At 44.0% G+C, this 25,732-nt stretch overlaps 1 protein-coding gene across 4 annotated transcripts in view; it reads right to left on the reverse strand.

Annotated features, from left to right (window-relative positions):
* The window catches only part of si:ch211-220f16.2 (golgin subfamily B member 1), a 47,283-nt gene that overhangs the window by 12,665 nt on the left and 8,886 nt on the right, over window positions 1-25,732 (reverse strand). Inside the window, exons 8-22 of one of the 4 annotated variants that reach the window (XM_061221213.1) lie at window positions 25,542-25,664; window positions 24,823-24,936; window positions 20,501-20,816; window positions 19,463-19,578; window positions 19,218-19,335; window positions 19,035-19,126; window positions 17,566-17,717; window positions 14,175-14,325; window positions 12,462-12,585; window positions 11,105-11,235; window positions 10,805-10,852; window positions 10,167-10,276; window positions 9,630-9,798; window positions 9,434-9,538; window positions 3,920-8,671 (exon numbers count right to left, since the gene is read on the reverse strand). In XM_061221213.1, coding sequence (XP_061077197.1) covers window positions 3,920-8,671; window positions 9,434-9,538; window positions 9,630-9,798; window positions 10,167-10,276; window positions 10,805-10,852; window positions 11,105-11,235; window positions 12,462-12,585; window positions 14,175-14,325; window positions 17,566-17,717; window positions 19,035-19,126; window positions 19,218-19,335; window positions 19,463-19,578; window positions 20,501-20,816; window positions 24,823-24,936; window positions 25,542-25,664 — 6,621 coding nt within the window. The remainder of the gene's footprint in view (window positions 1-3,919; window positions 8,672-9,433; window positions 9,539-9,629; window positions 9,799-10,166; window positions 10,277-10,804; window positions 10,853-11,104; window positions 11,236-12,461; window positions 12,586-14,174; window positions 14,326-17,565; window positions 17,718-19,034; window positions 19,127-19,217; window positions 19,336-19,462; window positions 19,579-20,500; window positions 20,817-24,822; window positions 24,937-25,541; window positions 25,665-25,732) is intronic. The other 3 variants (XM_061221211.1, XM_061221210.1, XM_061221212.1) reach the window with 3 other exon arrangements.

Consider the following 25,732-nt stretch of genomic DNA (forward strand, 5'->3'; position numbering starts at 1 on the left):
CTTTATCTAGTTTTGACTGTAGGCTATGCTCACTTGCCTTTGACTCACTGTGCCACTTTTCTAACGAAGAACTTGTTGTTTTTAACTGTTCTGCCAAACAGAAATTTTCATGCTGAATCTCAGTTAATTTCACCCTAAGGTCTTCTGAAGATTCCTTCAGACTAATAATCTCCATTTCAAGTTCACTATTCCTGAGAGTCAAAACTTCAACCCTGTATTTTTCTTTCTCATCAATGTCTAGTAGGTCATTTCTTATCTTTTCATTTTCTTCCTCAAGTTCTCTGATCTTCTGTTGTTTAGCCTTGGCAAACTTCTGCATCTTTTCTTTCATTTTCTCATTTTCTTCCTCCAATTCATTGATTTGCTTCCCCAATTTTTCTTTTTCTGATTCAGCATCAAGTGCTTTTAAGAGGACCTCTTGCTTTTCTTTTCGGGCTGCCTCAAGTAGTTGTCGCATTTTGTCCATTTCATTGCTGACATTCTCATAAGCTTGTAATAGAGATTCATATTCCTGTTTCAGTTCTGTGTGTTTTGATTTCCATTCTGATAATTCAACAGTCTGGGAGTCTTTCAGGGACTCCATCTGGCATGAAAAAGCTTGCTTTTGCTGAGTGATATTTTCTATTGTGAGTTTAAGGCTTTCACAGGCAGCAGAAAGATTATGGTTGTCACTCAAAATCCGATCAATCTCTGAAATTAGTTTTTCTTTTTCCTTATTCAGGGAAAAAACTGAATTTTGCAAGTCTTCTTTATGTTGTGTCAGTTCTGCAAATGACTCCTTGAGGCCTGAAGACGACTGACTGATCTGTTCTCTTTCTGAGGACAATATCTGAATTTCATCCTTGAGGCACCGGTTCTCCTTCATGACTTCTTTTCGTGAGATTAAAGCTGCCTGAAGTTTTCTAGTGACCTGCTCGATGGATTTGCTCTCATCTCGGAGTTCCTTGGTTTTGCTTGTTTCTTGTGCCTCTGCAGACCTCTGCTGTAGTTCATTAACTTTGACTTTCATCTTTTCTAATGCAACCTCATGGAGGTGAATTTCTTTTTGTAGCTGTTGTTCCAAAGAAGCAATAAGTTCTTCCTTTTCTTTTATCAAACAATCTCTTTCTTTGAGGCTTGCCTCAAGTTCTTCAGTGAAGGACTTTAAGGACTGGAACTCTTCGATTCCCATACGTGAATGGTATTCCAATTTGTCCTCTTGCATGACATTCATTTTTTGAAGAAGGTTGTCCTTTTCTTTTTCAGATTCAATAAGTTTTATTTCCAATAATCCTACTTCTGCTATATATTTTTCTTTTTCTGTCTGCGATGTCTCCATGTGCAATTTACAGCTTTCCATTTCAGCCTGGGACTCTTTCCAGGATGCTTGGGATTCTTCCAATTTGGTTTTCAAACATTCCCTCTCCTGACAAAACTGCTGTTGAATTTCTATTAAAGAGTTTTCGATGGTCTGAAGCTCTAGTGACTTTTGTGAAATCACAGAAAGTGCATTTTCAAGTTCTCCCTTCACCTGACAGTTGGATTCAAGTAGTGTTTCATTGATTGATTCCAAACTTTCAAACCGGTCTCTCTGATCTCTTTCAACTGCCTTGAGAGCACACTGGAGTTCATCTACCAAAGCTTGTGACATTTGCAACTGTTTATGTAGGTCCAAATTATCTTGCTCCATTGCCTTTATTTCCTCCTGCTTACTCTTTGTGCTCATCTCTGCTTGTGCTTTTTCAAGATCAGATTCAACCCATTTCATTTTTTCAGTCAGCTCTAGTGAACTCTGTCTCAGCTCAAGCAGAAGTGCATCTTTACTTTGCATTTCTGATGTCATATTTATCAGACTGTTGTGAAGCTCTTCCAATTCTGCTTCTTTTTGTGATGCAGCATGCAGTTGGCTTTCCTTCTCTGAGCAGGATAGAATGAGTTCTTGCAGATTCTTATCCTTTAATTCAATGGACTCTCGGACAGAATTTACTTCATCCTGTAGGGAAGCTATAGCCTGTTGCTTGTCCTCTAGTTCTTTGATTTTCTCATTGTATTTCATCTGAACTGTGTTAATCTCATTTGTTTGTTGAGAATGTTGCTCTATAAGCTTGTTTAAATTTTCTCGTACCTCAGTAAGTTCCAGGGAATGCTTCCTGTCATTATCTTGCAATTTTCTCATGGTTTCCTTTCTAGCTAGTAAAGCTGCATGAACCTTCTTTTGCAGAACTGCTTTTTCTTGCTTTACTTTAATCAGCTCGTTTTCAGTATCTGAATTTGCAGATAGAGAGGCTGCCCTTTCAGCTTGCAAGCTTCGCTCGCTATCAACCAGGTCCTCTTTAAATTGTTCCAATTTCTGTATCATCTCACAACGTTCACGCTCAAAGGCTTCCTCTTTGTCAGTGATACTTACTTGGAGATGGTCAACACGCTCACATTGTTCCTTAAGTGACTGGAGAGCAATATTTAAATTATTTTCTTGCTCATTGAGTTTTGTCTGTAAACATTTCATATCGTTTTCTAGCTGTTGCACAAGTGCTTCCTTCCCAGAAATGACCTGAGAAAGTACAAGGATTTCATTGTCTTTTTGTATGATCTCTTCTTTCAAGAGACTAATGTGAGCTGTGTACTCCTCAGTCGTGTTCTCTGCCTGTGATGTCACTTCTTTGAGTTTATCATGCAGACCAGACATTTCAAAACCACTCTTCTTATACTCTTCAATTTGCTTTTCATACTCCCCTATCTTCTTCAGCAAGTCCTTTCTCACTACCAGGGCAGCCTGAAGTTTCTTTTTCATTAGATCTTTTTCTTTTGACAACTGTCCATGTTGAATTTTCAGCTGTTCGTTTTCCTTCACCAACTCCCCATTCTCTGATTCCTTAGTTTCAATTTGTCCCTGACAATGAGACAGATGAGCTTTGCTCTCCTCCAACTGTAGGGTGACAGTTTCAAGTTTTTTAGCTGAGCAGCTCTGGGCATTCTGCAGGCTTTGCAGTTGTGACTGGAGATGATTCTTTTCCTCAGTGTGCCTCACCATTTCGTTTGATGCCGAGACCATTACTTGGGTGACTGATGCATCTTTTTCTCTTAACTGCTGACTAAGTGTTGCAATCAGTTCTTTTTGTTGGCCTACCTGAATGTCCATACAACTAATCCGATCTTCTTTCTTTTTGATTTCATTCAGAAGACTTGCCTGGTTAATTCCTGCTGCTCTGAGATCATCAGAGCCAATCTGCATCTCTCCTTGTAGATGTTTTACCTCCTCTTGCAGTAAACAGACTTTCTGGTTCTCGTCATGATATCCTCTCTCCCTTTCAAACAGTTCACTTTCTTTTTGCTGAAGCAAGCATACTGCTTTGTCCAATTTTTCTTTCAAAGACTCTACTTCAAGCTGATGATTTGCATTCAACCGTTTAATTTCAGTTTGTAAAGAAAACTTTTCTTCCTCCAAAACCACTAGTCGATTGGACATGGTTTGTGAGAATTCAGAAAAATCAACATCGTTAGACTTTCTACTTAACTCAAGGTCTCTCAAGGAATTCTCCCTGTCTATTAAAGTCTGCACAAGCTGTATGTTCTCGCTTTCTTTTTTCTGTAAAGCTAAAAGAGTCTCTTCCAATTTGTTTTCATTTGTTAAAATCTGCTGACGGAAATCTTCAACTTTAAGTTCCTTCTCTTTAAGTTGATCTGAGCTAACTTTGAGTGCAGTTGTTATCTCAATAAACTTTGCCTGCAAATTATCTAAATCCTGTTGCAATGCCTGGATTTTAACATCTTTTGACTTAACCTCATTCTTGATACTTTGTAACTGCTCATTTATAATGTTTTTATCTTGTTTCTCCCTATCAAGGACAGCTAACCATTCGTTTTCAGACTCTTGAAGAGTCTGCGCTACTTTTTCATTTTCTAATATTAATCTATTGATTTCTCCATCCTTGTCACTAACCTGTACCTGAAGATCTTCCTTCTCTGTCTTCATTTTCTCCACTGCTTCACTCGTGCTAGTGAGGTGTTGCTGACTCTTGAGACTGAACTGCTCCTGGAGTATTTTCACCTGGCTGTTGTAATGTCTTATGAGTTCCTCTTTCTCATTCATAACTTTCTTTAATTCTTGCTGCAATTGCTCCTTTTCACTGGTGGACAAACCAAGCTGCTGCTGAAAATGCTGTGCTGCCAGACTGCTTTCTTCTCTCAACTTTTTATTCTGCTCATCCAGTTTCTGCATTTCTGTAACCAGGTATTCTGCATGTTTAACTTGTGCAGAATACTGATTATTTATTGCATGCAAGGCTAGCTCTCTTTGCTCAATATTCTCAGTCAATGCATTCATTTGTGAAGCAACCTGAAGGTGCTGCGACTTCAACCTCTCAATTTCAACAGTCAATGAAGCTGCATTTGTTTGATGGGCAGCAAGAGCGTCCACCTTCTGCTGTGAAAGTTTGGCATTAGATGCTTGGAGTAGCTGAAGTTTGTCTTGAAGCAGTATTACTTCACTTCTCAGGGCATCAGCGGTGTCTCCGGCAGCTTGGACAGCTTCACTGCGGTCACTGAGGGCCTTGTTGAGGTTTGCCATCTCTTCATTCCTTTGGGAGAGCTGTATTTTAACATCATGAAGCTCTTCCAAATGGGCTGCATACTTTTCTTGCAGATTTAAAAAGGCACTTTGCTTCTCCTCTTCAGTCTGACTGAGTTCCTTAATCTGATCTTGCAGTTGAGATACCAACTCTGTGCTCTCCATAAATTGGGCTTTGAACAAGGTTGCTTCATCCAATTTCTCCTGGAGAGCTTTTGTCTGAGCAGACATTCCAAGCTCTTTGTCCGCAAGGGCATCTCTTAATTTGATAATTTCAGGAGACACAGCCGAGAGGTCAGCTTCCCGCTTAGACAAGGTTTCTTGGGATTCAGCAAGTTGGGCTTTTAAGCAATTACATTCCTCTTCTTTGGCATTGATTTGTGCCTTTGAGTCTTCACAGTGACTAAGAAAGTTGGTCTGAATTTCCAATACTATCTGCTCCTTTTCTTTCACCAATCCCTTTAGCTGAGTGGATTCTGAGGTTAGGACCTTGACTTGGTTTCTAAGCTGCAGTGCCGCGTCCTCCAGTTCTGTGAATCGCGCCCTTAACTGGTCACAGTCGTTTACTTTTTGCTGCAGCTCAGACTCTTTTATAGTGATCACCCCGGTTAGCTGTTTATTTTCATCTAACATGCTCTGCAGTTGACCCTGAAGATCATGAATGATCTTGGTGTTTGCATCATTTTTGGTTTTCAAGACCTCAGACTCAGTTGCTGACTTATCTTTTAACTGTTCAAGCTCCTTTTCCTTGTTTTTCAAGGACTGTTCACGATCATGCAGAGATTTGTGCATGCTCTTTATTTGTGTCTGCAGTTCAACGACAGTTTCCATATTCTGGTTCAACTGATCATTCCCTTCCACTGATTTTGCTTGCAACTGCTTTATAAACATTTCTTGCTGATTCATAGATTCAGTTCTCTGTTGCAATGCAATTTCTACCTTTTCTAGCTGTTCAGTTAAAGAAGCTATTTTAGTATTTTTGTTGGAGAGTTCTGACTGGAGAGCACCAATTTCTTTCAGTTTTTGAGACACCTCAGCAGCAAAATTCTGATCTTCAATTTTCATTTTGCAGTTTTCCTCATTTAGTACCTGAATATTATTCTTGAGGTCTACAATGGTATCCTCCATCTGAGCCACCTGCTCTCTTAGCTTGTTGCTTTCCGTGACATCTTTTTCCAGATTCTTCAGATTTTCAGATTCGAGCTTCAGTAACTCTTGATTCGCTACACTCAGCTGACCCTCAAGAGAAACAATGGACTTGTTACTTTTGCTCAGATCATCTAAATGGTTTTGACACTCCTGAGCCTTATTTCCAAGAGACAGTTCCCTGTCTTCCAAACTTTGACTCAGTCTTGCACACTCACTTCTGAGGGACTCTGATTCACTCTGCACCTGGGTGAGAATCTGCTTCTGCTGCAGTCTTTCATTTTCCAAGGAGGTGCATTTGGATGTCATCTGTTGCAAGGTACTATCTTTCTCCAACAGCCCTGATTTCAAAGCGGTACTCTGCTCCTGAAGAAGGGATAAAGTCTCTTGAAGTTGCTCGAGTTGGCTCTTCTGTGCTTCATTAAGTGCTTTTTGATCAACAATAACTTTCTCTCTCTCAGCAAAACTAGAGTGTAGTTGATCCATCTGAGATTTCAAAAAACTGACCTGCTCTTGTAAATGTATAACAGTGTCTTTACTTCCAGTGAGCAATTTTGTGAGATGACAACATTCATTTGTTTTTTCCAGCAAATTATCTGAAACTGAAACATTTTGCTTTTTGAGTTCTTCCTTTTCTTTCAGCAGTGCCTCAATAGACTTACAATTTTCTGAATGTTGCACGTCATAGGCAGAAATTTTACTTTGTGCTTTTTTCCATTCATCTAGTAGTTCTGAATGGGCTATATCCTTATTGGTGACCTCCTGTTGAAGTACCTGAATCTGCTCACTGAGTTTAGTCACTTGTGCCTTCAGGTTTATGTTTTCCTCAAGGGTCAGATTTCCTTTCCTTCCAATATCCTCCACAAGCAGTTTCTGTTCAGTCAGCTCTTTCTCTTGCTTTTCAATAGCATCCTGCAGTTTCTGGTTTTCCTCACATAACACCTGAACTTGGTTCTGAAGGCGAGCCACTTCACTCTGTCTGAAATTGTTCTCTTCTTTCAGCTTTTTGTTGTCAGAAATTTGATTTTCAAGGGTCACTTTCAGATCACTATGGGCAGATTCAAACTTTAAGGCATTTTCATTCACTATAGCCAACTTGCTGCGCAGTGTATCAACATACTGACTGCTCTTGTTCAGCTCATCAAGATAATTTTGAGACTCCTCAGTCTTACTTCTCAGAATCAGTTCATTTTCCTCTGAACTCTGTTTCCATCTTGAACACTCAATTCTAAAGGATTCAGTTTCACTCTGAAGGCCAGCGATAAACTCTTTCTGCTGGAGAATTTCATTCTGCAAGGATGTACACGTAGCTGTAGTCTGTTGCAAGGCAGTGTCTTTGTCCACCAGAGTGGCACTCTGCTCTTGGAGCAGGAATAAAGTCTCTTCAAGATGCCTTATCTGGTTTTCCTGCTCAGCACACTTTGCACTTTCATGAAAAGCAATCTTCTCCTTTTCAGCCACGCAAAAATTGAGCTGCTCTACCTGAGAATTCAAGAGATTGACTTGCTCCTGTAAATGTGCTATGGACTCCTTACTTTCAGAAAGTAATTTTGTAATCTGTCCACATTCGTTTGTTTTTTCAAGCAAACTCTGTGAAATGGTGTTTCGGGCACTGCTGAGCTCTTCATTCATTGCAGTTAACTCTTTCTTTTCTTTCAGCAACTCATCAATGACTTTGCGGTCTTCTGAGTTTTGTATCTGAAAGGAAGATATCTTGCTTTGCACTGTGTTATTCTCTTCCTTCAGCTCTGACAGGGAACGCTTACCAACTGCAACTTTCTGTCTTAGTTCCTCCCTTTCATCTTTGAGATTAGTGATTTCAGAGCATAAATTAGCATTTTCCTCTCGAGTCACGGCAGCCTTTTCACTTAAATCAGCAACAAGCTGCTTTTGTTCCTTAAGTTCAATTGCTTTCCTCTCAATAACAGCTTTAAGTTCCAAGTTTGTATTTTCCAGGGTGTTTACACTTATCTCCAGTTCTGAGATATTTTCAGATTTACCTTTGAGTTCCATCTGAAGCCTTTCATTTTCAGAGTCTCTGGCCTTCAGCTCCTGATTAAGTTTGAATCTCTCAGCTTCTGCTTCTACCTGAATGACATTCTGCTTTTGTTCCAGCAAGGCTATAGTTTCCAGTTTCTCCTGCACCTCCTTCTTAACCTGTTCATTTCCCACCACTTGTTCCTCAAGTTGTTTGGATAAGGCTTGCAGCTCCTTATTGTGTTTGTCGACTTCAGCAAGGAGCTTATTGCGTTCCTCCTTAAAGGACTTCAGCTCTTTTTCATGCATCTGTTCTTTATCCTGAAGTTGACTCTGCAGCTTTTCATTGATGGAACTTGATTCTTTCACCTGAGAGAGGAGGGCCTCAGACTCCTGCAGCTTTTGAGAAGATGCGGTCATCTGCCCCTTTAGGGAAGAAATTTGGGACTCACATTCTTTTAGGTGACTGTGATGGTTCACAGTCAGCTTCTGAATTTCCCCACGAAGACTTTGGATGGTCTGGTTGTCCTCCTGGGCTTGTTTAATAAGGTCCTCAATTTCCTTCCTCTTCAGTTCTTTTTGCTCTTTAGCCTCGCTTAATTCGCACTCTGTGGTTCTCAGCTGTTCCAGTAAGTGGGTTATCTTTGTGTTCAGGCCTTGCTGGTCAGACGATTGGGAGTCTTTTAAAATCTGAGCTTTCTGCTCTGCTCTGGTCAAAGCAGTTTCTGTGTGTACCAATGCCTCCTCTTTGTCTTTCATCTCCCGTTTCAGCTCCAGAACTTGCTCAGCATATTCACTGATATTGTTGGAAAGCAGAGAGATCTCCTTGTCCTTGTCAGTGAGTATGTCCTTCAGGTTGTCGATCTCTCGCTCACAGCTCTGAAGGTCATGAATCAGCTGGGCCCTTTCCTCCAAATGGGTGGAGTTAAGCTTATCCAGTTCATCATTCGTCTGTTCCAGATCACTTTGCAGGGATTCTATTGTTGCATCTTGTTTGTGTGTCTACGAATTTTGAAGAAATATGAACACAGGTTATGTAAAGCAAAGCTTGCAATGAGCAATTGCAAATAATCACTTGCTTCATGGGCTTTTATTTCAAATAAGCCAATAAATCAATCAATAAATGTTTAAGTATACAGTAGGTCTGATATACATGCAGGTTCCGACAGTAAGGGGGCAGCGAGTGCCATTTTTCATCATGAGGAGCATTATCATTATAGAGCTGAGATCTCCATTTCAGGAAGTAAATACAGTCCTTGCCATCGGGAATTAGATGGAGGGAGTAGGCATTAAACACAGAATTCTCATACAGTTCTCAGAACAGTTCTGTGGTAATCAAATTAACAACAGACATTTCACAATCATGGTTAATGTTTTGTTTCTATTCATACACAACTCAAAAGATAAACAGTTAAATAGGGATTATTTTGTCAGGGATGCAGTCTGTCTCTTTTACACAGATAATGATTTGTTTTTTGTCATGGAAAATGCAGACATTTTATGCAATGATTTATGCAGTTATTTTCAGTAAGAGTTTAATCCTCAGATGCAAGGTGCGAGCACTCCAAACCCTAAAGCACTATGGATTATGGATAATCTTGCTACAAATCACTGCTCCACCTGTTACAGGCCGGAATGCAACATGGCTCCCCCCTACTGCCAGAACCTCGCAGAAGTATTTTTTCCCGGACAGCGGAATTTTTGCCAGAGGCAAAATGCCAAATGAAACACGAAAACACTTGTACGCATTCTTCTACACTTTACCTTTTCCTTTAGTGTGCTCAACTTCTGTGTCAGTTCTGTGACTGATGTCTTCAACACAGAACACTGCTTTTCAAAGGCACTGCATTTCTTCGTAACTTCTGTCAACTAAAAAGATGACAGAAAGCACAGTCAGTACAACGAGGGGAACTTTATCAGAATTGAGAACGTAACACAAAATTCAAGGAAGGTTTCTTACACTGTGCTCTGTCTGAAGCAGCTTCTCGGAGACCTCTCTGTATTGGATCTCCTTCTCCTTCAATGAATCTCGGAGGCTGTCGATGAGTTCCAGTTTCTCTGAGGTTTTGGCTAACATGTGCTCCTTCTCAATCAGTGACGTTTCCAGGGACTCTTGCATTTCACTAAGTCTAATGGTCACCAAAAGGGAAAGGAGTATCAAGGCTTACACCACGTTGCAGCCTTGCCTTGCCAATCTAGAAAGACCTGCATTCATTTGACCTTTCAGGTATTCACTGGGTCCACAACGAAAAGGAAAAAAGTAAACCAGAAGAACATTCATATTGTGCCTGCTTATATTGTTACTAACTGGAAATTGTATACCAACCTGTCTTTATTGAGGTGAAACTAAGTTTGTTATTCTTTGTTGAATTGAAGGCCATATCAATATAGGCAACGCCATGGATTTTCTTTTTTCCCTAATATTTTTACAGCTATTTTCTGGCAGCGTAAAAAATACTCAGTATAAGCAGGCGGCCACCTCAAGGGTCCAACTCACCCTTTCAGCTGCTCGTTCAGGCTGGTGACCAGCATCTGGTGCTTCTCGGCGTCCCGGTTCTGCTGGCTCCGCAGACTGGCCAGCTGGCCATGGAGCCGCTCAGTCTCACTCTGAGGGAGAGGAGGAGGAGAGGATCATCCGAACGGCCCAGTGCGAAGGCCCGAATAACCTCACACTCAACCCCACCGCAGACACTCTCAACCTCAACACACTCCCTTCTCTGCTCTCCTTCAACCTACCAAAACACACCGCACAGCATAAAAGGAACCTACTTCAGCCTTCTCAGGTTATCCAATTTTGTATGACACCTTTATTTAGTGCAATACTTATATGAATTTCGGGTGATATTTTGTCTGCGAAGAACATTCTACTTTGGATCGGTTTTGAAACGGGGTTGCAGTGCACGCTCCTTTTATGTTGGCAAAACGTGGACTTATTACACACCCCAGTGAGGTGGTGGGGGAGGGGGGGAATTAAAATGTAAAAAAAAAATCACCCATATATTAAACGGTCAGTTGGAAGCAGTTACACCCTTATGGATGTGGACAAGACGCTGTGCGTGACAAACAACATGGCGAGAGCCAGGGGTCCACCTGGAGGGAGCTCACTCTAGCGCACACACACCGACACAAACACACCTGAGAAACCCAAAATGGCCGACCTTCTTCATCTACATCAAACGTCACCTGTGTCAGAAGGGTTTGTTACAAAATCCTTCTTTCCAAGAAAAACAATGTCACCATTCAGTTCATGTCATTTCCCAATTCGGAAATGGGATTTCAGTTTAATAAATATTGGAAATGTTAAAATAATATTGACGATATGCTAAGCAACGTGACCACATTAGCGCTAGGCACGGGTTTCTGCATCAGTTGCTGGTCGTCTGAAAGAGCTGCATAGGAGCACGGCTGAAGGGGACATAAAGAAGGCCAGTGTACCTGGAGGGACTCGATCCGGGCCTGCAGCTGCAGCCGGTCCTCCAGGTCCTGACAGCGGTCCTCCAGGCCCAGGATCTGCTCCTGCAGCAGGTTCCTCTCCAGCTCCAGTTCCTCCAGCACCGACCTGAGACCTGGCCCAGCGGCCACAGGCACAGCAGCGCAGGTGACTCCGTGTTCAAACCCCGCGCGACCTCAGACTCAGCAAACTGCTGAACCATCATCACCTCATCATCCCATCCTCATATTACGCTCCAGGGGTGCACAATAAAGGCCAATCGGTTTCAGGGCTTTCGTGCCAACGTCTGCCCACCATTACTCAATATTAAATCAGCCCAATCAATCTTCATCTGACATTTGCATAAGCACCACCTGCAGTCACGGACTCTGCGGGAGAACCTGACAGATTTTACGGTGCTCAAGTACATGACTGAACCAGCGTAGTTTATAGAGCTGTCAGAAAATTTAAAACTAAGGTGGTTGGTACAAAAACCAGCACGCAGACTCGCCCTCCAGTGCACCCCTGCTCCAGTTTCAAAAAAGAAACAATGAAAAACAGCCAGAAAGTGAAGATTAGAACATTTTAAAAATAAATGTGTAAAATATAAGGGGGGGGGGTCATTTTAACATAAGATTTAACATATTTTCTATATATTTTCAACCATGCAACAAATGTAGAGTGAAACACTTCTGCATGCAAGGCTTAATTAAACATTACATACTGTGCCTACTTGGGACCATGCTAGGTTGAGGGTTCTGCGGACATCAAAACAGGCTATTCACATGAGCTGATAATTCCTCCTCCGGACAACCATTTTAGATGAGGAGTGAGAGTTAAATAGTGTTTGCTACCTATATATCTTGACTACACTTAAGTGCAGTGGTGCTCAAACACACGTGTAATGAGTGTGCACAGGGCTACTGCAATTTCACATGAACATATTGATCTTTGAAAGTGTCTGAAGCCAGACGTTTTGATTTCCAGAATCCTCAAACCCTTAACCTGAAGACACATTGAATTTGTCAAACACAAGGACACAACTTACCGCCAGCGTTGTATGTCTCATCACCCGATTCACACGGCAGGACTGACACAGTTCAATGCATTCAACATGGACTACAGTCTAAAAAAACCAAAACTAGGCAGTTCATCCAGCACGCACATGCTTAAAATAATTTCTACGGAAATGACAAAAAACAAAACAAGAAATGGGTCAACCACACAACGGGTTGACACAGGTTAGATAAAAATCCACAAGTGTTATGTCAAACAGAATTAAAAACAAAGAAAATGATAATCAAAATACACATGGAACAAAGAGTGTGCATGCTACAATAAACTGTCTAGTAGGTTTCACACCTGTATCAGGAGTACTGTACTCTGGCCACCAACCTCCCATGTTCTCCCCTTCCATAGAGGCCGTGTTCTCTAAAGTGCATTTGGGGTCCTGGTACGACTGCTTCCCATCAAACTCAAAGTCATCCTGGAATACAGAAGGAACAGTTGAAATAAATAATTACCAACCCAAAAATTTTAAAGGGGGTAACAGTTGTCTTAAAGCAACAACAAAACAAATGAGCATATTTCTTTTATTATTCAGTCATTTAAATGTATTTAAAAATGTAACTTATAAAGTTCACCCAAACTGTCTGCGCGTGGTAATGGTCAATTAGCTATGATTGACAGACCATGCTCCCACTTTTGACACGTTGTTTGTTACCATAGCTACCTGATACGCGCTCATCTTGGGAGACAGAAGCTAGCTAACTTAGAGTATCAATTATTGAGGGTAAGGGCACTGACTTATCCAATGATAATTTTTGGCAGCTAGCTACCTAAATTAAGAAAAGCACAACTATTAATGTCCTTAATGTATGAAAGCAAACTAGCTAGCTAGCTTAATGAGTATAGCCAGAAATGGTCTTAATAGTCCTTAAAAGGCACTCTAATTTAAGTCTCGTCTGTAGGCCAGCTGGACAAACAATGGGTCACGAGTTATAGGGATGGGATAAGGGGAGTGAGGAGTGGTTCTCAACCGGCTGAAAATAGGACAACAAATAACGCTTACTTCACCAAAACTAAAGAACGGGCATATTTAATACTTCCGTTGCATAACTTCAATGCCCTATTGTGCAAACTGCATATAAAAACCTAGAAACTGTGACCAACCACCATGTTACTCATGTAATCACACGCTTAGCCCATCATAACCCAAAAATATCATTCGGCTGGAGTTACAGCCAGTTCTGGCCTTCAACATGAACATGTTGGTGATCTGATTAACTGCAACTAAGTGCCTATCTTTCACCTGAATCATATCAACATGGTATAAGTGTGATTAATTATACCAAAATGTTTACTTGCATAGAAAAACATCACACTCTCAAAACATTATAGCCATAATAGGCCAAAATAGTTTCACAGATCATCCCAAACACAAACACATCGCATTCACATCATGCGGCTAAACACTGCACCTACAAAGTGCTAATGTTGTGTCGGTGACCACTGACATTTTTCACATATTACATCAGACTTTTCTGAAAACTGTGTACAGTTTTTACATCTTTAGTTACATCTACAGGTACTGGCAATTCAGCCAAATGTAGTGGATTTGATGGTTAATGGGCTACATCTATCCAGCCCAACCCAGCCTGTTCAACTGTGGACTCCAAGATATTCAAATTCAAATCCTGGAGGCCTTCAAGTTTCCATGGTTTCCTATCAGCAGGCGATTTTCGGCTTCTGAGACAAAGCATGTAGACACTTTAGCCAACTATCGACTTGTGTTAATCACTTAAGTGCTGAAATGCACCAAAACCCAAGAATCACTGTGGGCTTCCAGGACAGGAGTCAGACGTTCCTATACAGGAGTCAGACATTCCTATACAGGAGTCAGACGTTCCTATACAGGAGTCAGACGTTCCTATACAGGAGTCAGACGTTCCTATTCTTGTTTTCCAAGCCAAACCGTAAGGATTTCACAGGTGTTCCCGCTCAAATGTTCAGGTAGTTCTGTCACAAAGGCCCGGCGGGTGCGGAGATCAGGAGTCCGGCGTTCGGCGCTCGTACCTGCAGGCTTCGGACGGCCGAGTCGGCCGGCTCCTGTCCTCCCTGCGGCCGGCGCCCCCGGGCCTGCGCCAGCTCCTCCTCCAACTCCTGCTGCCGGCTGGCCAGCGCTGGATCGGAGCAGCCAGGAAAGAACCAGTCATCCTCAATCAGTTTTGTGCCACAGGAGAGTCGCTGCATTCAGTCGCAGTGGCGGGCGGAGGCTGACACAACACGCACGCAAAGCGCTCGACGGACGACAGTGGCCAACGGCAGAGTGGGACAGAGACAGAACCCGAAGCCCCGTGTGACACAAGGCCTCCTCTGTGTGTGTGTGTGTGTGTGTGTGTGTGTGTGTGTGTGTGTGCGTCAGCAAAGCAGCGTCTGGGTCATAGCCATGCATTGCTTCACAAACAGCTTCTGATAAAGTAGCATTCCAAAATTGAATGAGACAAAGCGTAGCTCGAGGAGAGATGAGCTCCTGGCAGCGGATCAGGGAACACAGGGCAGGTTTTGCACCATTTCAGTTCTGTGCCTTGCAATAAACAGGGATTTCTCTCCCGCGCTCTACCAATCAGAACGGTGCAGACATAAATCAGGTTCATAACAGAGGAGTCTGCGGTTACTTGATTGTGATCTGGGTTGCCTCATCAGTAATTAAACAAGTTGCATAATCACATTTTATTGAGATTTCATTATAGAAAATACATTCCCATCTGTTTTGTGATGTCAAGGAGATACTTTTTTCTCTGTAAGCATGTGGCAGAGAAAAAGGGGAATTGAAGAGGAATGCAGTGACAGAACAAGAACACAGAAAACTACTAGCCCCAACTATTAAAGATTAAAAACACACAAATAAGCAATTATTACAGTAGATATTTATGAGAAACACAGAAAACCGTGAGCTGAGAATTAGAAGGTTCTATCTGCGTTCCGAGAGGTTTTGAGATTCAGCATCAAAGTGGATGGGTTCCAAGCAGATACAACTTTTACATTTTTGCTTCTTTTCATACTGTTAAACAGTATTTTTATTTAAAACTTCACACATGTATTTAACAGCCTATAAACAACAAACACAATATTATTATTTTTTTTTTTTTATGTCAGTTAGAACCATATAATTCTCATCTCAGGAAATGATGGCCAGTATAAAGGCGTCAGGGAGCTGGAGCATGCCTTAAAGTAAGGATGACGAGAGACATGGAGAAAAAGGAAACCAGGGAACCAAGAAACACACAGGCACCAAGGTCTCCCGCATTAACCCCACTTCCTAGAAGCTGACTGAGTGGCTCTGATTCTAATGTGGTGTGCAGACAGTCTCGTTTCCCCCCAAATGAAGGAACAACCCCCCTCCCCTCCCCTCCCCATTACAGGCCTGACCATGTCCCGTTCAAATCCTAAAATCTTGTATGAACTATGGCTGTGCAGTTTTGAGAACTCCCTGGTAGCAGAGACAGTAGAAGCAAGACTGTTAGTCGGCGTTAGCACCTACACCGTGGGCGGAGGAGGGCCGATGGAGCACACAGCTTCCCCGGGGCCCGGGGCCGGGGGCCCGCCCAGAGGCCGGGGGGGGGGGGGGGCAAAGCTCACAAAACCCTTCGCTTCAATAGCAGCCAGCAGAAATTAACCCAGCCAATCGGATGCGACGTGCAGTTTGCGATTAAACTGAGCCTCGCTTGCTTAGCTCCAAAAGTCCCTTCACCGTATTTCACCGCTGACAGCTGTGTAAAGGAAGAGGCCTTGTGAGCCCGCGGCTGAGTGCAGGAGGAAGTCAGGCAGAGACAGAGACGCGGAACGCTGAAGCGCCAGCCAGTGCTGCACTGCTGGCAGTTACGCCCGGCGGAGTAAAGGATGCTGGGAAACAGCGGGCAGTGCAGCACATGCCAGCGGGAGGGCCTGCATGCACAGAACTGATGGGAAACTGTTCTCTGTGGCTGCCCAATCGCAGTGAGCAGGAGGAGCGGAGGGGCTGGGGCTCGAGGGGGGGCTCGCCCGCGGGGGATGGAGAGGAGGAAATAAAAGGGAAAAAAACGTCATGCTCAACGGGACAGCAACAATGCACAAAGAAAATCACAAATTCTCCAAAAATACGCAAAATATAATCATAAAAGGAAATGGCCACTGTGTCTCAGCAACGGGTGTGCGTTTGCTTTAATCTGCGCTGCTGAAACTCAGCTATGGATGTGCGTTTGTTTTAATCTGCGCATCTGAAAGTCAAATATGGATGTGTGTTTGTTTTAATCTGTGCATCGGAAGCCCAGCTAGGGATGTGCGTTTGTTGTAATCTGTGCATCTGAAATTCAGCTATGGATGTGCGTTTGTTTTAATCTGCGGGGCTGAAAGTTTAAGATTTCTGTACACATTGAAGATGTGGGGAATGCGAGGTGGATGGTCATGACACAAGATGAGATGACACCAGATTGACAAAGATCCCTCTATTTTACCCTCAGGCACCAGGGTGAAGACAAAGGGGAGGAACGAATTTAAGGTACTATACACGGGAGATTAGTTTTCCGTGGTCCCCAAAGAGTTTACAAATCTCACTCAAGCTCTTGTGTGAATTTGAATAATAAGGTGGTTTACCTTGCATTTTACCTTGCATGTCAGTACATCTTGAGGAAGCCCCAAGTTTTCTGAATTAGATAAACTATCATAATTTCAGTTTCCTATTCAGGAACCCGCTTCGTACTGAAACTGGAGCAAGGAGAAACTCTACTTGTTCAGGGTAAAGTTCGAATAAAGAGAAATGTTGAAATAAAATAAAAAACAGTATGAACTATTAAAAAGCTAAGCAGGATAAACCTTATTGATGAAATGGCACAAGAAGATGACACGTTTCTTCAGGTACAAAGTTGATTCAGGTTTATACTAAACTCTCTGGATAACTAAACTTTCATTAAAACAAATTTCTTTGTTAACCTTTAATCATGTGAATCATGTTCCATTATTGGTCATTTCAGCGTAATGCTTTTATTACTTAGAAACCCTGCCGGTTACTCTCCCAATGGAATTGGCATCTAGTGTTAATGACCATGGCCAAGTTAGCTTTGGTTAATTCCGTGAATTGCAAAAAGAATGCCTTTATATGGCTCACTTTCTTTCAAAGTAGCATAAAAGAAAATGCCAAACTTCTTCCAATGGTTTCCCTGGTTTCCTTACATTCCCATACAGGGCCGGAACAGCAGACCCCTCCAGTAACTTAAAATGTTAGCTATAGCAACAAAATTAAACAATTGCTAGATAAATGCCAGTGGGAATATGTCTGAAATATGGCATTTGTTCATTTGAAGAGATGACAGACTGGCGCTTTAATACAGTCCTGCAGGTGAATGAGCTCAGAGTGGGGGGCTACCCGGGTGGCAGTATCAAATAAAAACACCCTGCCGGAGGCGGTACGCCCGTCGCGGGCCCTGTACCTTCTCTCTCCTCCTCGATGTGACTCATCCTCAGGGCCAGAGCGGCCTTCTCCTCCCGGGCCTGGTCCCGGGCCGACTCCGCCTCGGCCACCATGTCCTGCCACTCCAGGACCTGGCTCTGGAGCTCATCCACGCTGCCCGACTCGCTCGTCTGCGGGAGGAAGAGGGGAGGAAGAGGGGCCAGAATGGCAGTGAGCACCATTGCTGCCCTCCCGGCCATGCGCCTGAGGGACTCTGACACCAGCAGCCGCAAACATCGTCTGAACAGCTGAGCAGCGCTGCTAAAACAGGGGGGGGGACCATCGTTCCTGAAGGGCCATGTGTACGTTTCAGAATTAGAGCCAAACTTCTGCTTTTAATCACCTTCTAATTAGCCAATTATGCTGTCCAATCATTTGCCTGATCTGATCTCATGACTCAAAGCTTGGTTTTTGTGTCCCTACTGCCTTCTTAAAGGAAAACAGTTTCGGGGAAATATAACTTACCCAGACTAAGACGAGATGTTTGATTTCATTTTCATTTTTGTGCATTCACTGGCTCAATTTCCATGTTGGCATAACATGTTAGCTTAGCATAAAGACTTGAAGCCTATCGGAGTCAGTAGCCTACCTTCAAATTGAAGAAATACACCAAAGTGGTCTTATTTACACAAGGTATCATGCAAATACATGTGCAAAAAGAACGTTGTTTTCAGAGAAGTTTGCCGGTTGGAACTATAACCGCTAACACACATGCATCCTTCTGTCTTCCGCTGGTTGAGCGCAGTGAAGAAGGTAGTAGCTCTACCTTCAGAAGGTGCGTGGGTAACTTCTCCGAAAACAACGTCCCTCATTTAAAAAAAAAAATTCCCGCACATGTATTTCAAATACACGATACCTTGTCTAAAACATTCTTCACTTTGAATGGGGTTGGCTACTGACTCCTATAGGCTTCAAGTCTTTATGCTTAGCCAAGTTGTAAAAAAGCTATATTTACAAAAAATGTCCTTTAAAACAACTGTGGTCAGATCTGAGTGAACTGAAATTAAGGCATAAAGCTAATTAGCTGAGGGAGACACAGTAACTGGTGGAAAGGGAACTTGGCATGAAATCGAGCAACAGATACGTCCATCCAGGAACGAGGCTCCCCGTCCCCTTGTTAAAAGCATTTTGGCGAGCACCAACTATGTGACTCAGACTGTACATTCCATCTCGTCATGGCGTAGCAACATTGCGACAGTGGGCATGAAAATGTAGCTCTCTAATTCTAGCTTAGCCTCCTGTTGACCACTTGTTGTGGAGGTCATTCGTAATGTACATTTTACAGATGTTCAATGTTCCACAGTTTTAATTGGCTCCAATACAAAGATGACGCACAGAAAATGATTCAAATGTGTTGTCTTAAAAAAAAAATCAGCTTTTCTCCTTTAAGCCTTCTCCTGTAGCAAATGATAGTCCTATAAGACGTGTCTCAGGATTGTCAGTCTTACCTGAGAAGCAGCTCTCTTGGCAACTTGCTCGAGATCTGCCTGCATCTTCCTCTGTTGATCTTCGTAAAGCACCAGCTTTGCAATCAGTTGCTCTAAAATGACACAATCACACGTCAAAACTGTATCTATATCAATGCAGCATTCAACATTATGGTTAATGGAACCAAAATCCTTTCAGTTTACCGTTTTTGGTTTTAAGTTCATCGTACTGTTCCAGTTTACACAGCATCTCCTCTCTCTCCTCCTCCAGGTCAGAAATTTGGCTCCTTAAGGCAGTCACATCTGGACTTATTGTTCCAGACTTGGGTAAGAACAGAAACAATGTTGCAATTCAGGAATGGGAATGCAAGTGACTTCATGAATATAGATAACATAAATCCAGCAAAAGCAGGAGGTAGATAGGCAGTTTTATCCGGAGTTTCTTGTACCTGAGCTTTCCTCAGCTCATCCTCCAGCTGCTTCACACGGGACTTGGACCAGGCTTTCATTTTCAGAAACTTGGCCTCAGATTTGCTGGCCTCCTCAGCTTTTAGCTTTGCCTGAGCTAGAGAGGGAGGGGGGGGGGGGCAACATGCAATGGTGAAACTCAACACCCCATGAAGACTGAAAAGCGACACAAACCAGAAACCCAAATCCACATGAGAGACGCAGACATCATACATTACTTATGAAGGAAGGTGAGGATTACTTTGAATATTGCATAACAGACAGGAGGAAATGTTTGACAGTTATTTCAGCCGAAAGAAGATGGCAGTGACATGAGCACAGACCAAAATGAATTTAATGTAAAGCAAAAAAAAAAAAAAGGAATCCATTATTGCAAAGTTAAAAAAAAGTAAGTGAGGCAGTAAGTGAGTTTAATGCCTCTTACGTTCAACTGTAGCAGTAGCATGGCTTTTTTCATTCACCATCTGTCAGTCAAGGCACACATAAAACCCTTGGTTCTACCTTTGTCACTGTGTGATTTAACCATAATGACAGGCTGCTATGAGTCTTACTTTGACACAGACACCCTAAACCAGGGGTGTCCAATCTTATCCAGAAAGGGCCGGTGTGTGTGCAGGTTGTTGTTTTAGCACAGGACTAAGACAGCTGATTCTACTCATCAAGGTCTTTATTAAAGACCACAATTAGTTCATTTGTATAATCAGGTGTGTTACTGCTGGGTTAAAACAAAAACCTGCACCCACACCGGCCCTTGTAGGATAAGATTAGCCACCACTGCCCTAAACCATGGCTGCAAATGACTACACCTAAATACAAGATTCGTGAAGCAGTAGACCGCATTCGTCATTGTTTCTACGATTAATCATTAGAACTGGGTGATTTCCCTAATGCTAGCAAAGTCCTCCAACCAACTGAGCAAAAACATGTGTGAAAAAAAACCCCCAATAATAATAATAAGACAACGACGACATAACAGAACAAGGAAAACATGCGACAGAGGGGCGAGGCTTCCGGCATACCTTCCAGCTCCAAGACCTTCTGGTCGGTCGGCATGTCTGCAGGGGCGGGGGCGTGGGTGACCTTTCGCGCCTCCTCCTCCTCCTCCTCCCCCTGCATCTCCTCCCTCGCGCGGAGCGCCCGCTGCGTCTCCTCCAGCTGGGCCCGGTGCGTCTCCTCCAGCTGGGCCCGGTGCGTCTCGGCCGCCTGGCGCAGCTCGGCCTCGTGCTTCTGCAGCAGGTCCCGGAGCTGTGCGCGCATCACGTGCTTCTCCGCGTCCAGCTTGGACTGCGTGTTGTCCTTCTCTCCCTGCAGTCGCCTCATCATCTCCAGCAGCTCCTGCAGGAACAGGCTGTCAGCCAATCGCAGCCCACTGCACCCTAACCGCCGCACCCCTTCGCCTCGGGCGTCTCCCTTACCTGCCAGCGAGGCTAGCTAACTCGGCGAGCTTAAATAGCTCACAGCAGGTGAGTTTTTTTGAAGTTCAGACATTGTTACAAGACCATTATAAATCCCTTCCTGTCATTGAAAAAGGCTCACTGACCTGTCTGCTTGTGTTTTTAGTCCTTCAATTCTGGTTTCAGAATATGCAGTTGACGGACCGACACTCTAACAAAACATTGTAGAGCTGTACAATAATTCAAGCTCATTGGTTGAACAATGGTTGTAACTGCCACAGCCGATGGCATGGGTTTCAACATCTGTGCGTTCACAGAGAAGGGGGAGGGATGAGCAGTGTTATGCTGAGGGTGTTTGTTGCCGCAATTCCTCTCTTGACCGCTAGAAGTCCATACCAATTGTACCTTTAATAATTTCACATGCTTTCTTCACCAATTCCTCAGCTTTGGCTCAGTCAAAATTCTCTAGTCGTAAAGATGATGACGGGAAGATCTGGATGTGAGTCTGATCTAATGCCGTGACCACTCTGCCTATCGGTTGACGTCCTTCAATTTTGAGGCACCCTGCTGACTTTTCTGGGTACTGCAACAGCCAAAATCTCATCTTTTCATTTTGGCGTGGGGCAGGATGCAGATGTGATCGTGAAGCTGTGCTGCTGAGCCTCTTTGGTTAGGCGTCAGTCTTACCTTGTGAAGCATGACAAGCAGGCTCGGTTTCAAATTCTCTATTAACGCTTGGTAAATGAATATGTAAAGAAGCCCTGTTTGCAAGGCCAGCTGTAATGGTGGTGTTGTGGAAGCCCTGTCATTTTAAGGCATCCCTCTTGCCTTATTTTGTGGGCACACAAATTTCCACATCTGATTTTTTCCGTTTTGACAATGGAAACTTTATCCACATTGCATGCCTTAAACTAAGTTAACAGCCATTGCAAACTTAAAATGGCGTATTTCTGTAAATTTTCATGCACAAATACTTTTCTTAATATACATTTATGAACTGTATTTGGGCTGCGGTGAATTCTCATACAGCCGAACGCTCTCACCTAGCCTAGTAGTGAGGTTTAGCTCTCTGACCCTGCGGTTGCACATTTCAGCTCTGCAGTATGTTATTATACTTATTTATAATCATTATTATATTTATACAGTATGTTATCACTGGAATCACAGTTGAAGTGTGGAAGCAATGCATTTCTAATGCAAACTCATACTCAAACTCATACTCCCTGAGCATTTGACTGTATTAATCACAAAACACTCACTGTTTTATTTAATAAATTCACACTGATTTATTCACGTTTATTTTGGGATAGGCAAGTAGATTCAGATTTGCTGTCCTTTTCTGACAATTACCATCATACCAAATTGTCCTGTAGTGGGCAAAGTTATAATTATCTCGCAGTCCAAGATAATAAAGATAAACAATAATGCTCAATGGCCATTTAGCTCATCTAGGCCCCCAATTTACTCTCATTGCGCACTTGTAGGTATTTTTATTTAATTATTGGTCTTCTACTGCTGTAGCCCATCTACATAGAGTTATAATGCACTGTGTGTTCAGTGATGCTCTTCTGCATACCACTGTTGTAATGTGTGGTTATTTGCATTACTGTCACCTTCCTGTCAGCTTTGACCAGTCTGGCTCTTCTTTTCTGATCTCTCTCATTAGCAACACATTTTTGGCTGCAGGACTACTGCTCATTGGATGTTTTTTTTTGTTTTTCGCACCATTCTCTGCAAACTCTAGAGACTGTTATTATGCATGACAATCAGCCGTTTCTGACATACTCAAACCACCCCGTCTGGCACCAACAATCATTCCATTGTCAAAGTCACTTCGATCACATTTCTTCAATGTTATGACATTTGGTCTGTAAAACAGCTGAACCTCTTGACCATTTCTGCATGATTTTATGCATTTAGTTGCTGCCACATGACTGGCTGATTAAATATTTGCATTAACAAGCTGGTGCACAGGCCTACCTAATGAAGTGCACACTGAGTGCATGTGAGTGCATTACATTACATTACATTACATTACATTAATGGCATTTGGCAGACACTCTTATCCAGAGCGACGTACAGTTGATTAGACTAAGCAGGAAACAATCCTCCCCTGGAGCAATGCAGGGTTAAGGGTCTTGCTCAAGGGCCCAAGGCTGTGCAGATGTTATTGTGGCCACACCAGGATTAGAACCACCGACCGTGAGGTGCTCATTCAGTGCATGTGAGGTGCTCACTCAGTGCTCAGTGCACGCGAGGTGCTCACTCAGTGCTCAGTGCACGCGAGGTGCTCACTCAGTGCTCAGTGCACGCGAGGTGCTCACTAGGTGCTCAGTGCACGCGAGGTGCTCACTCAGTGCTCAGTGCACGCGAGGTGCTCACTCAGTGCTCAGTGCACGCGAGGTGCTCACTCAGTGCTCAGTGCACGCGAGGTGCTCACTCAGTGCTCAGTGCACGCGAGGTGCTCACTCAGTGCTCAGTGCACGCGAGGTGCTCACTCAGTGCTCAGTGCACGCGAGGTGCTCACTCAGTGCTCAGTGCACGCGAGGTGCTCACTCAGTGCTCAGTGCACGCGAGGTGCTCACTCAGTGCTCAGTGCACGCGAGGTGCTCACTCAGTGCTCAGTGCACGCGAGGTGCTCACTCAGTGCTCAGTGCACGCGAGGTGCTCACTCAGTGCATGCGAGGTGCTCACTCAGTGCATGCGAGGTGCTCACTCAGTGCACGCGAGGTGCTCACTCAGTGCACGCGAGGTGCTCACTCAGTGCACGCGAGGTGCTCACTCAGTGCACGCGAGGTGCTCACTCAGTGCACGCGAGGTGCTCACTCAGTGCATGCGAGGTGCTCACTCAGTGCATGCGAGGTGCTCACTCAGTGCATGCGAGGTGCTCACTCAGTGCATGCGAGGTGCTCACTCAGTGCTCAGTGCACGCGAGGTGCTCACTCAGTGCTCAGTGCACGCGAGGTGCTCACTCAGTGCTCAGTGCACGCGAGGTGCTCACTCAGTGCTCAGTGCACGCGAGGTGCTCACTCAGTGCTCAGTGCACGCGAGGTGCTCACTCAGTGCTCAGTGCATGCGAGGTGCTCACTCAGTGCATGTGAGGTGCTCACTCAGTGCTCAGTGCACGTGAGGTGCTCACTCAGTGCATGTGAGGTGCTCACTCAGTGCTCAGTGCATGTGAGGTGCTCACTCTGCTCAGTGCATGTGAGGTGCTCACTCAGTGCATGTGAGGTGCTCACTCAGTGCTCAGTGCACGTGAGGTGCTCACTCAGTGCTCAGTGCACGTGAGGTGCTCACTCAGTGCTCAGTGCACGTGAGGTGCTCACTCAGTGCTCAGTGCACGTGAGGTGCTCACTCAGTGCTCAGTGCACGTGAGGTGCTCACTCAGTGCTCAGTGCACGCGAGGTGCTCACTCAGTGCTCAGTGCACGCGAGGTGCTCACTCAGTGCTCAGTGCATGCGAGGTGCTCACTCAGTGCTCAGTGCACGTGAGGTGCTCACTCAGTGCACGTGGGGTGCTCACTCAGTGCACGTGAGGTGCTCACTCAGTGCACGTGAGGTGCTCACTCAGTGCATGTGAGGTGATCACTCAGTGCATGTGAGGTGCTCACTCAGTGCATGTGAGGTGCTCACTCAGTGCTCAGTGCATGTGAGGTGCTCACTCAGTGCTCAGTGCATGTGAGGTGCTCACTCTGCTCAGTGCATGTGAGGTGCTCACTCTGCTCAGTGCATGTGAGGTGCTCACTCTGCTCAGTGCATGTGAGGTGCTCACTCTGCTCAGTGCATGTGAGGTGCTCACTCAGTGCTCAGTGCATGTGAGGTGCTCACTCAGTGCTCAGTGCATGTGAGGTGCTCAATCAGTGCTCAGTGCATGTGAGGTGCTCACTCAGTGCATGTAATCTAGTCTCCGTCTGCGTTGGCGGGTGCGAAATGGAGCTGAACTCTGACCTTGATCTGCTGGTCTCTCCCGTCCACCTCCCCCTGAAGGACGTCGATGACCTGGGTCTTCCCCAGGAGCACCTCCTCCTTCTCATGCAGCTTCTGCTTCAGGGCCTTCAAGAGCTGAACAAACCAAGAGCGACATCCCCATCAAGGGAGCACACTGAGGGCAATTGAAATGCATACTAAACGCAAAGCTAATGCGTGACGTACTACTGGGGACAGGAGAGCCACCTTCCGAGACTTTATCAGTCGTTCCACCTGCCATGCTCTCATGCGCATGTCTAATCAGAGCTTTTGCAGCAGGTGTGCTTAAGGCAAAGAGAGGAGCATGTTTATAAGAAGAATGTCTCAGTATATATATATATATATATATATATATATATATATATATATATATATATATATATATACACACACATCAAAACCTTTATTACACTGGAAGTCACATTGAGATTCAAACCTCTTTTACAAATGCGACCAAGCCAAGATGGAGTCAAATAGCAACATAAAAGGCCAGTATAAATGTACTCATGGGGGTTACTCACTCTATTAAAAGGGTCTGAAGTGTTTTGAAGGCCACTGCTCATGCCCCAACAGAGGCCTTAAAGCTGGAGAAGGAATAAGTTTACCTGCCTTAAAGCTGGAGATGGGATGGGTTTACCTGCCTTAAAGCTGGAGATGGGATGGGTTTACCTGCCTTAAAGCTGGAGATGGGATGGGTTTACCTGCTCAAGATCAGCACTCGCGTCCGATTTCGCCGCCAGCCTGAAGAGCTCCTGTTCGTGCTGCTGGTTTATTTCAGTCAACCTGTTGTCTTTTTGTAAAATGATATCTTTAAATGTCTGAATCTGAAATAAAAACACCACAGAGAGCAACACAAAATCAGTTTTCCCCTCGAAGGGAAGCACTTTAGGAT

This window comes from Conger conger, chromosome 15, assembly GCF_963514075.1.
Source record: "Conger conger chromosome 15, fConCon1.1, whole genome shotgun sequence".
Taxonomy (NCBI): domain Eukaryota; kingdom Metazoa; phylum Chordata; class Actinopteri; order Anguilliformes; family Congridae; genus Conger; species Conger conger.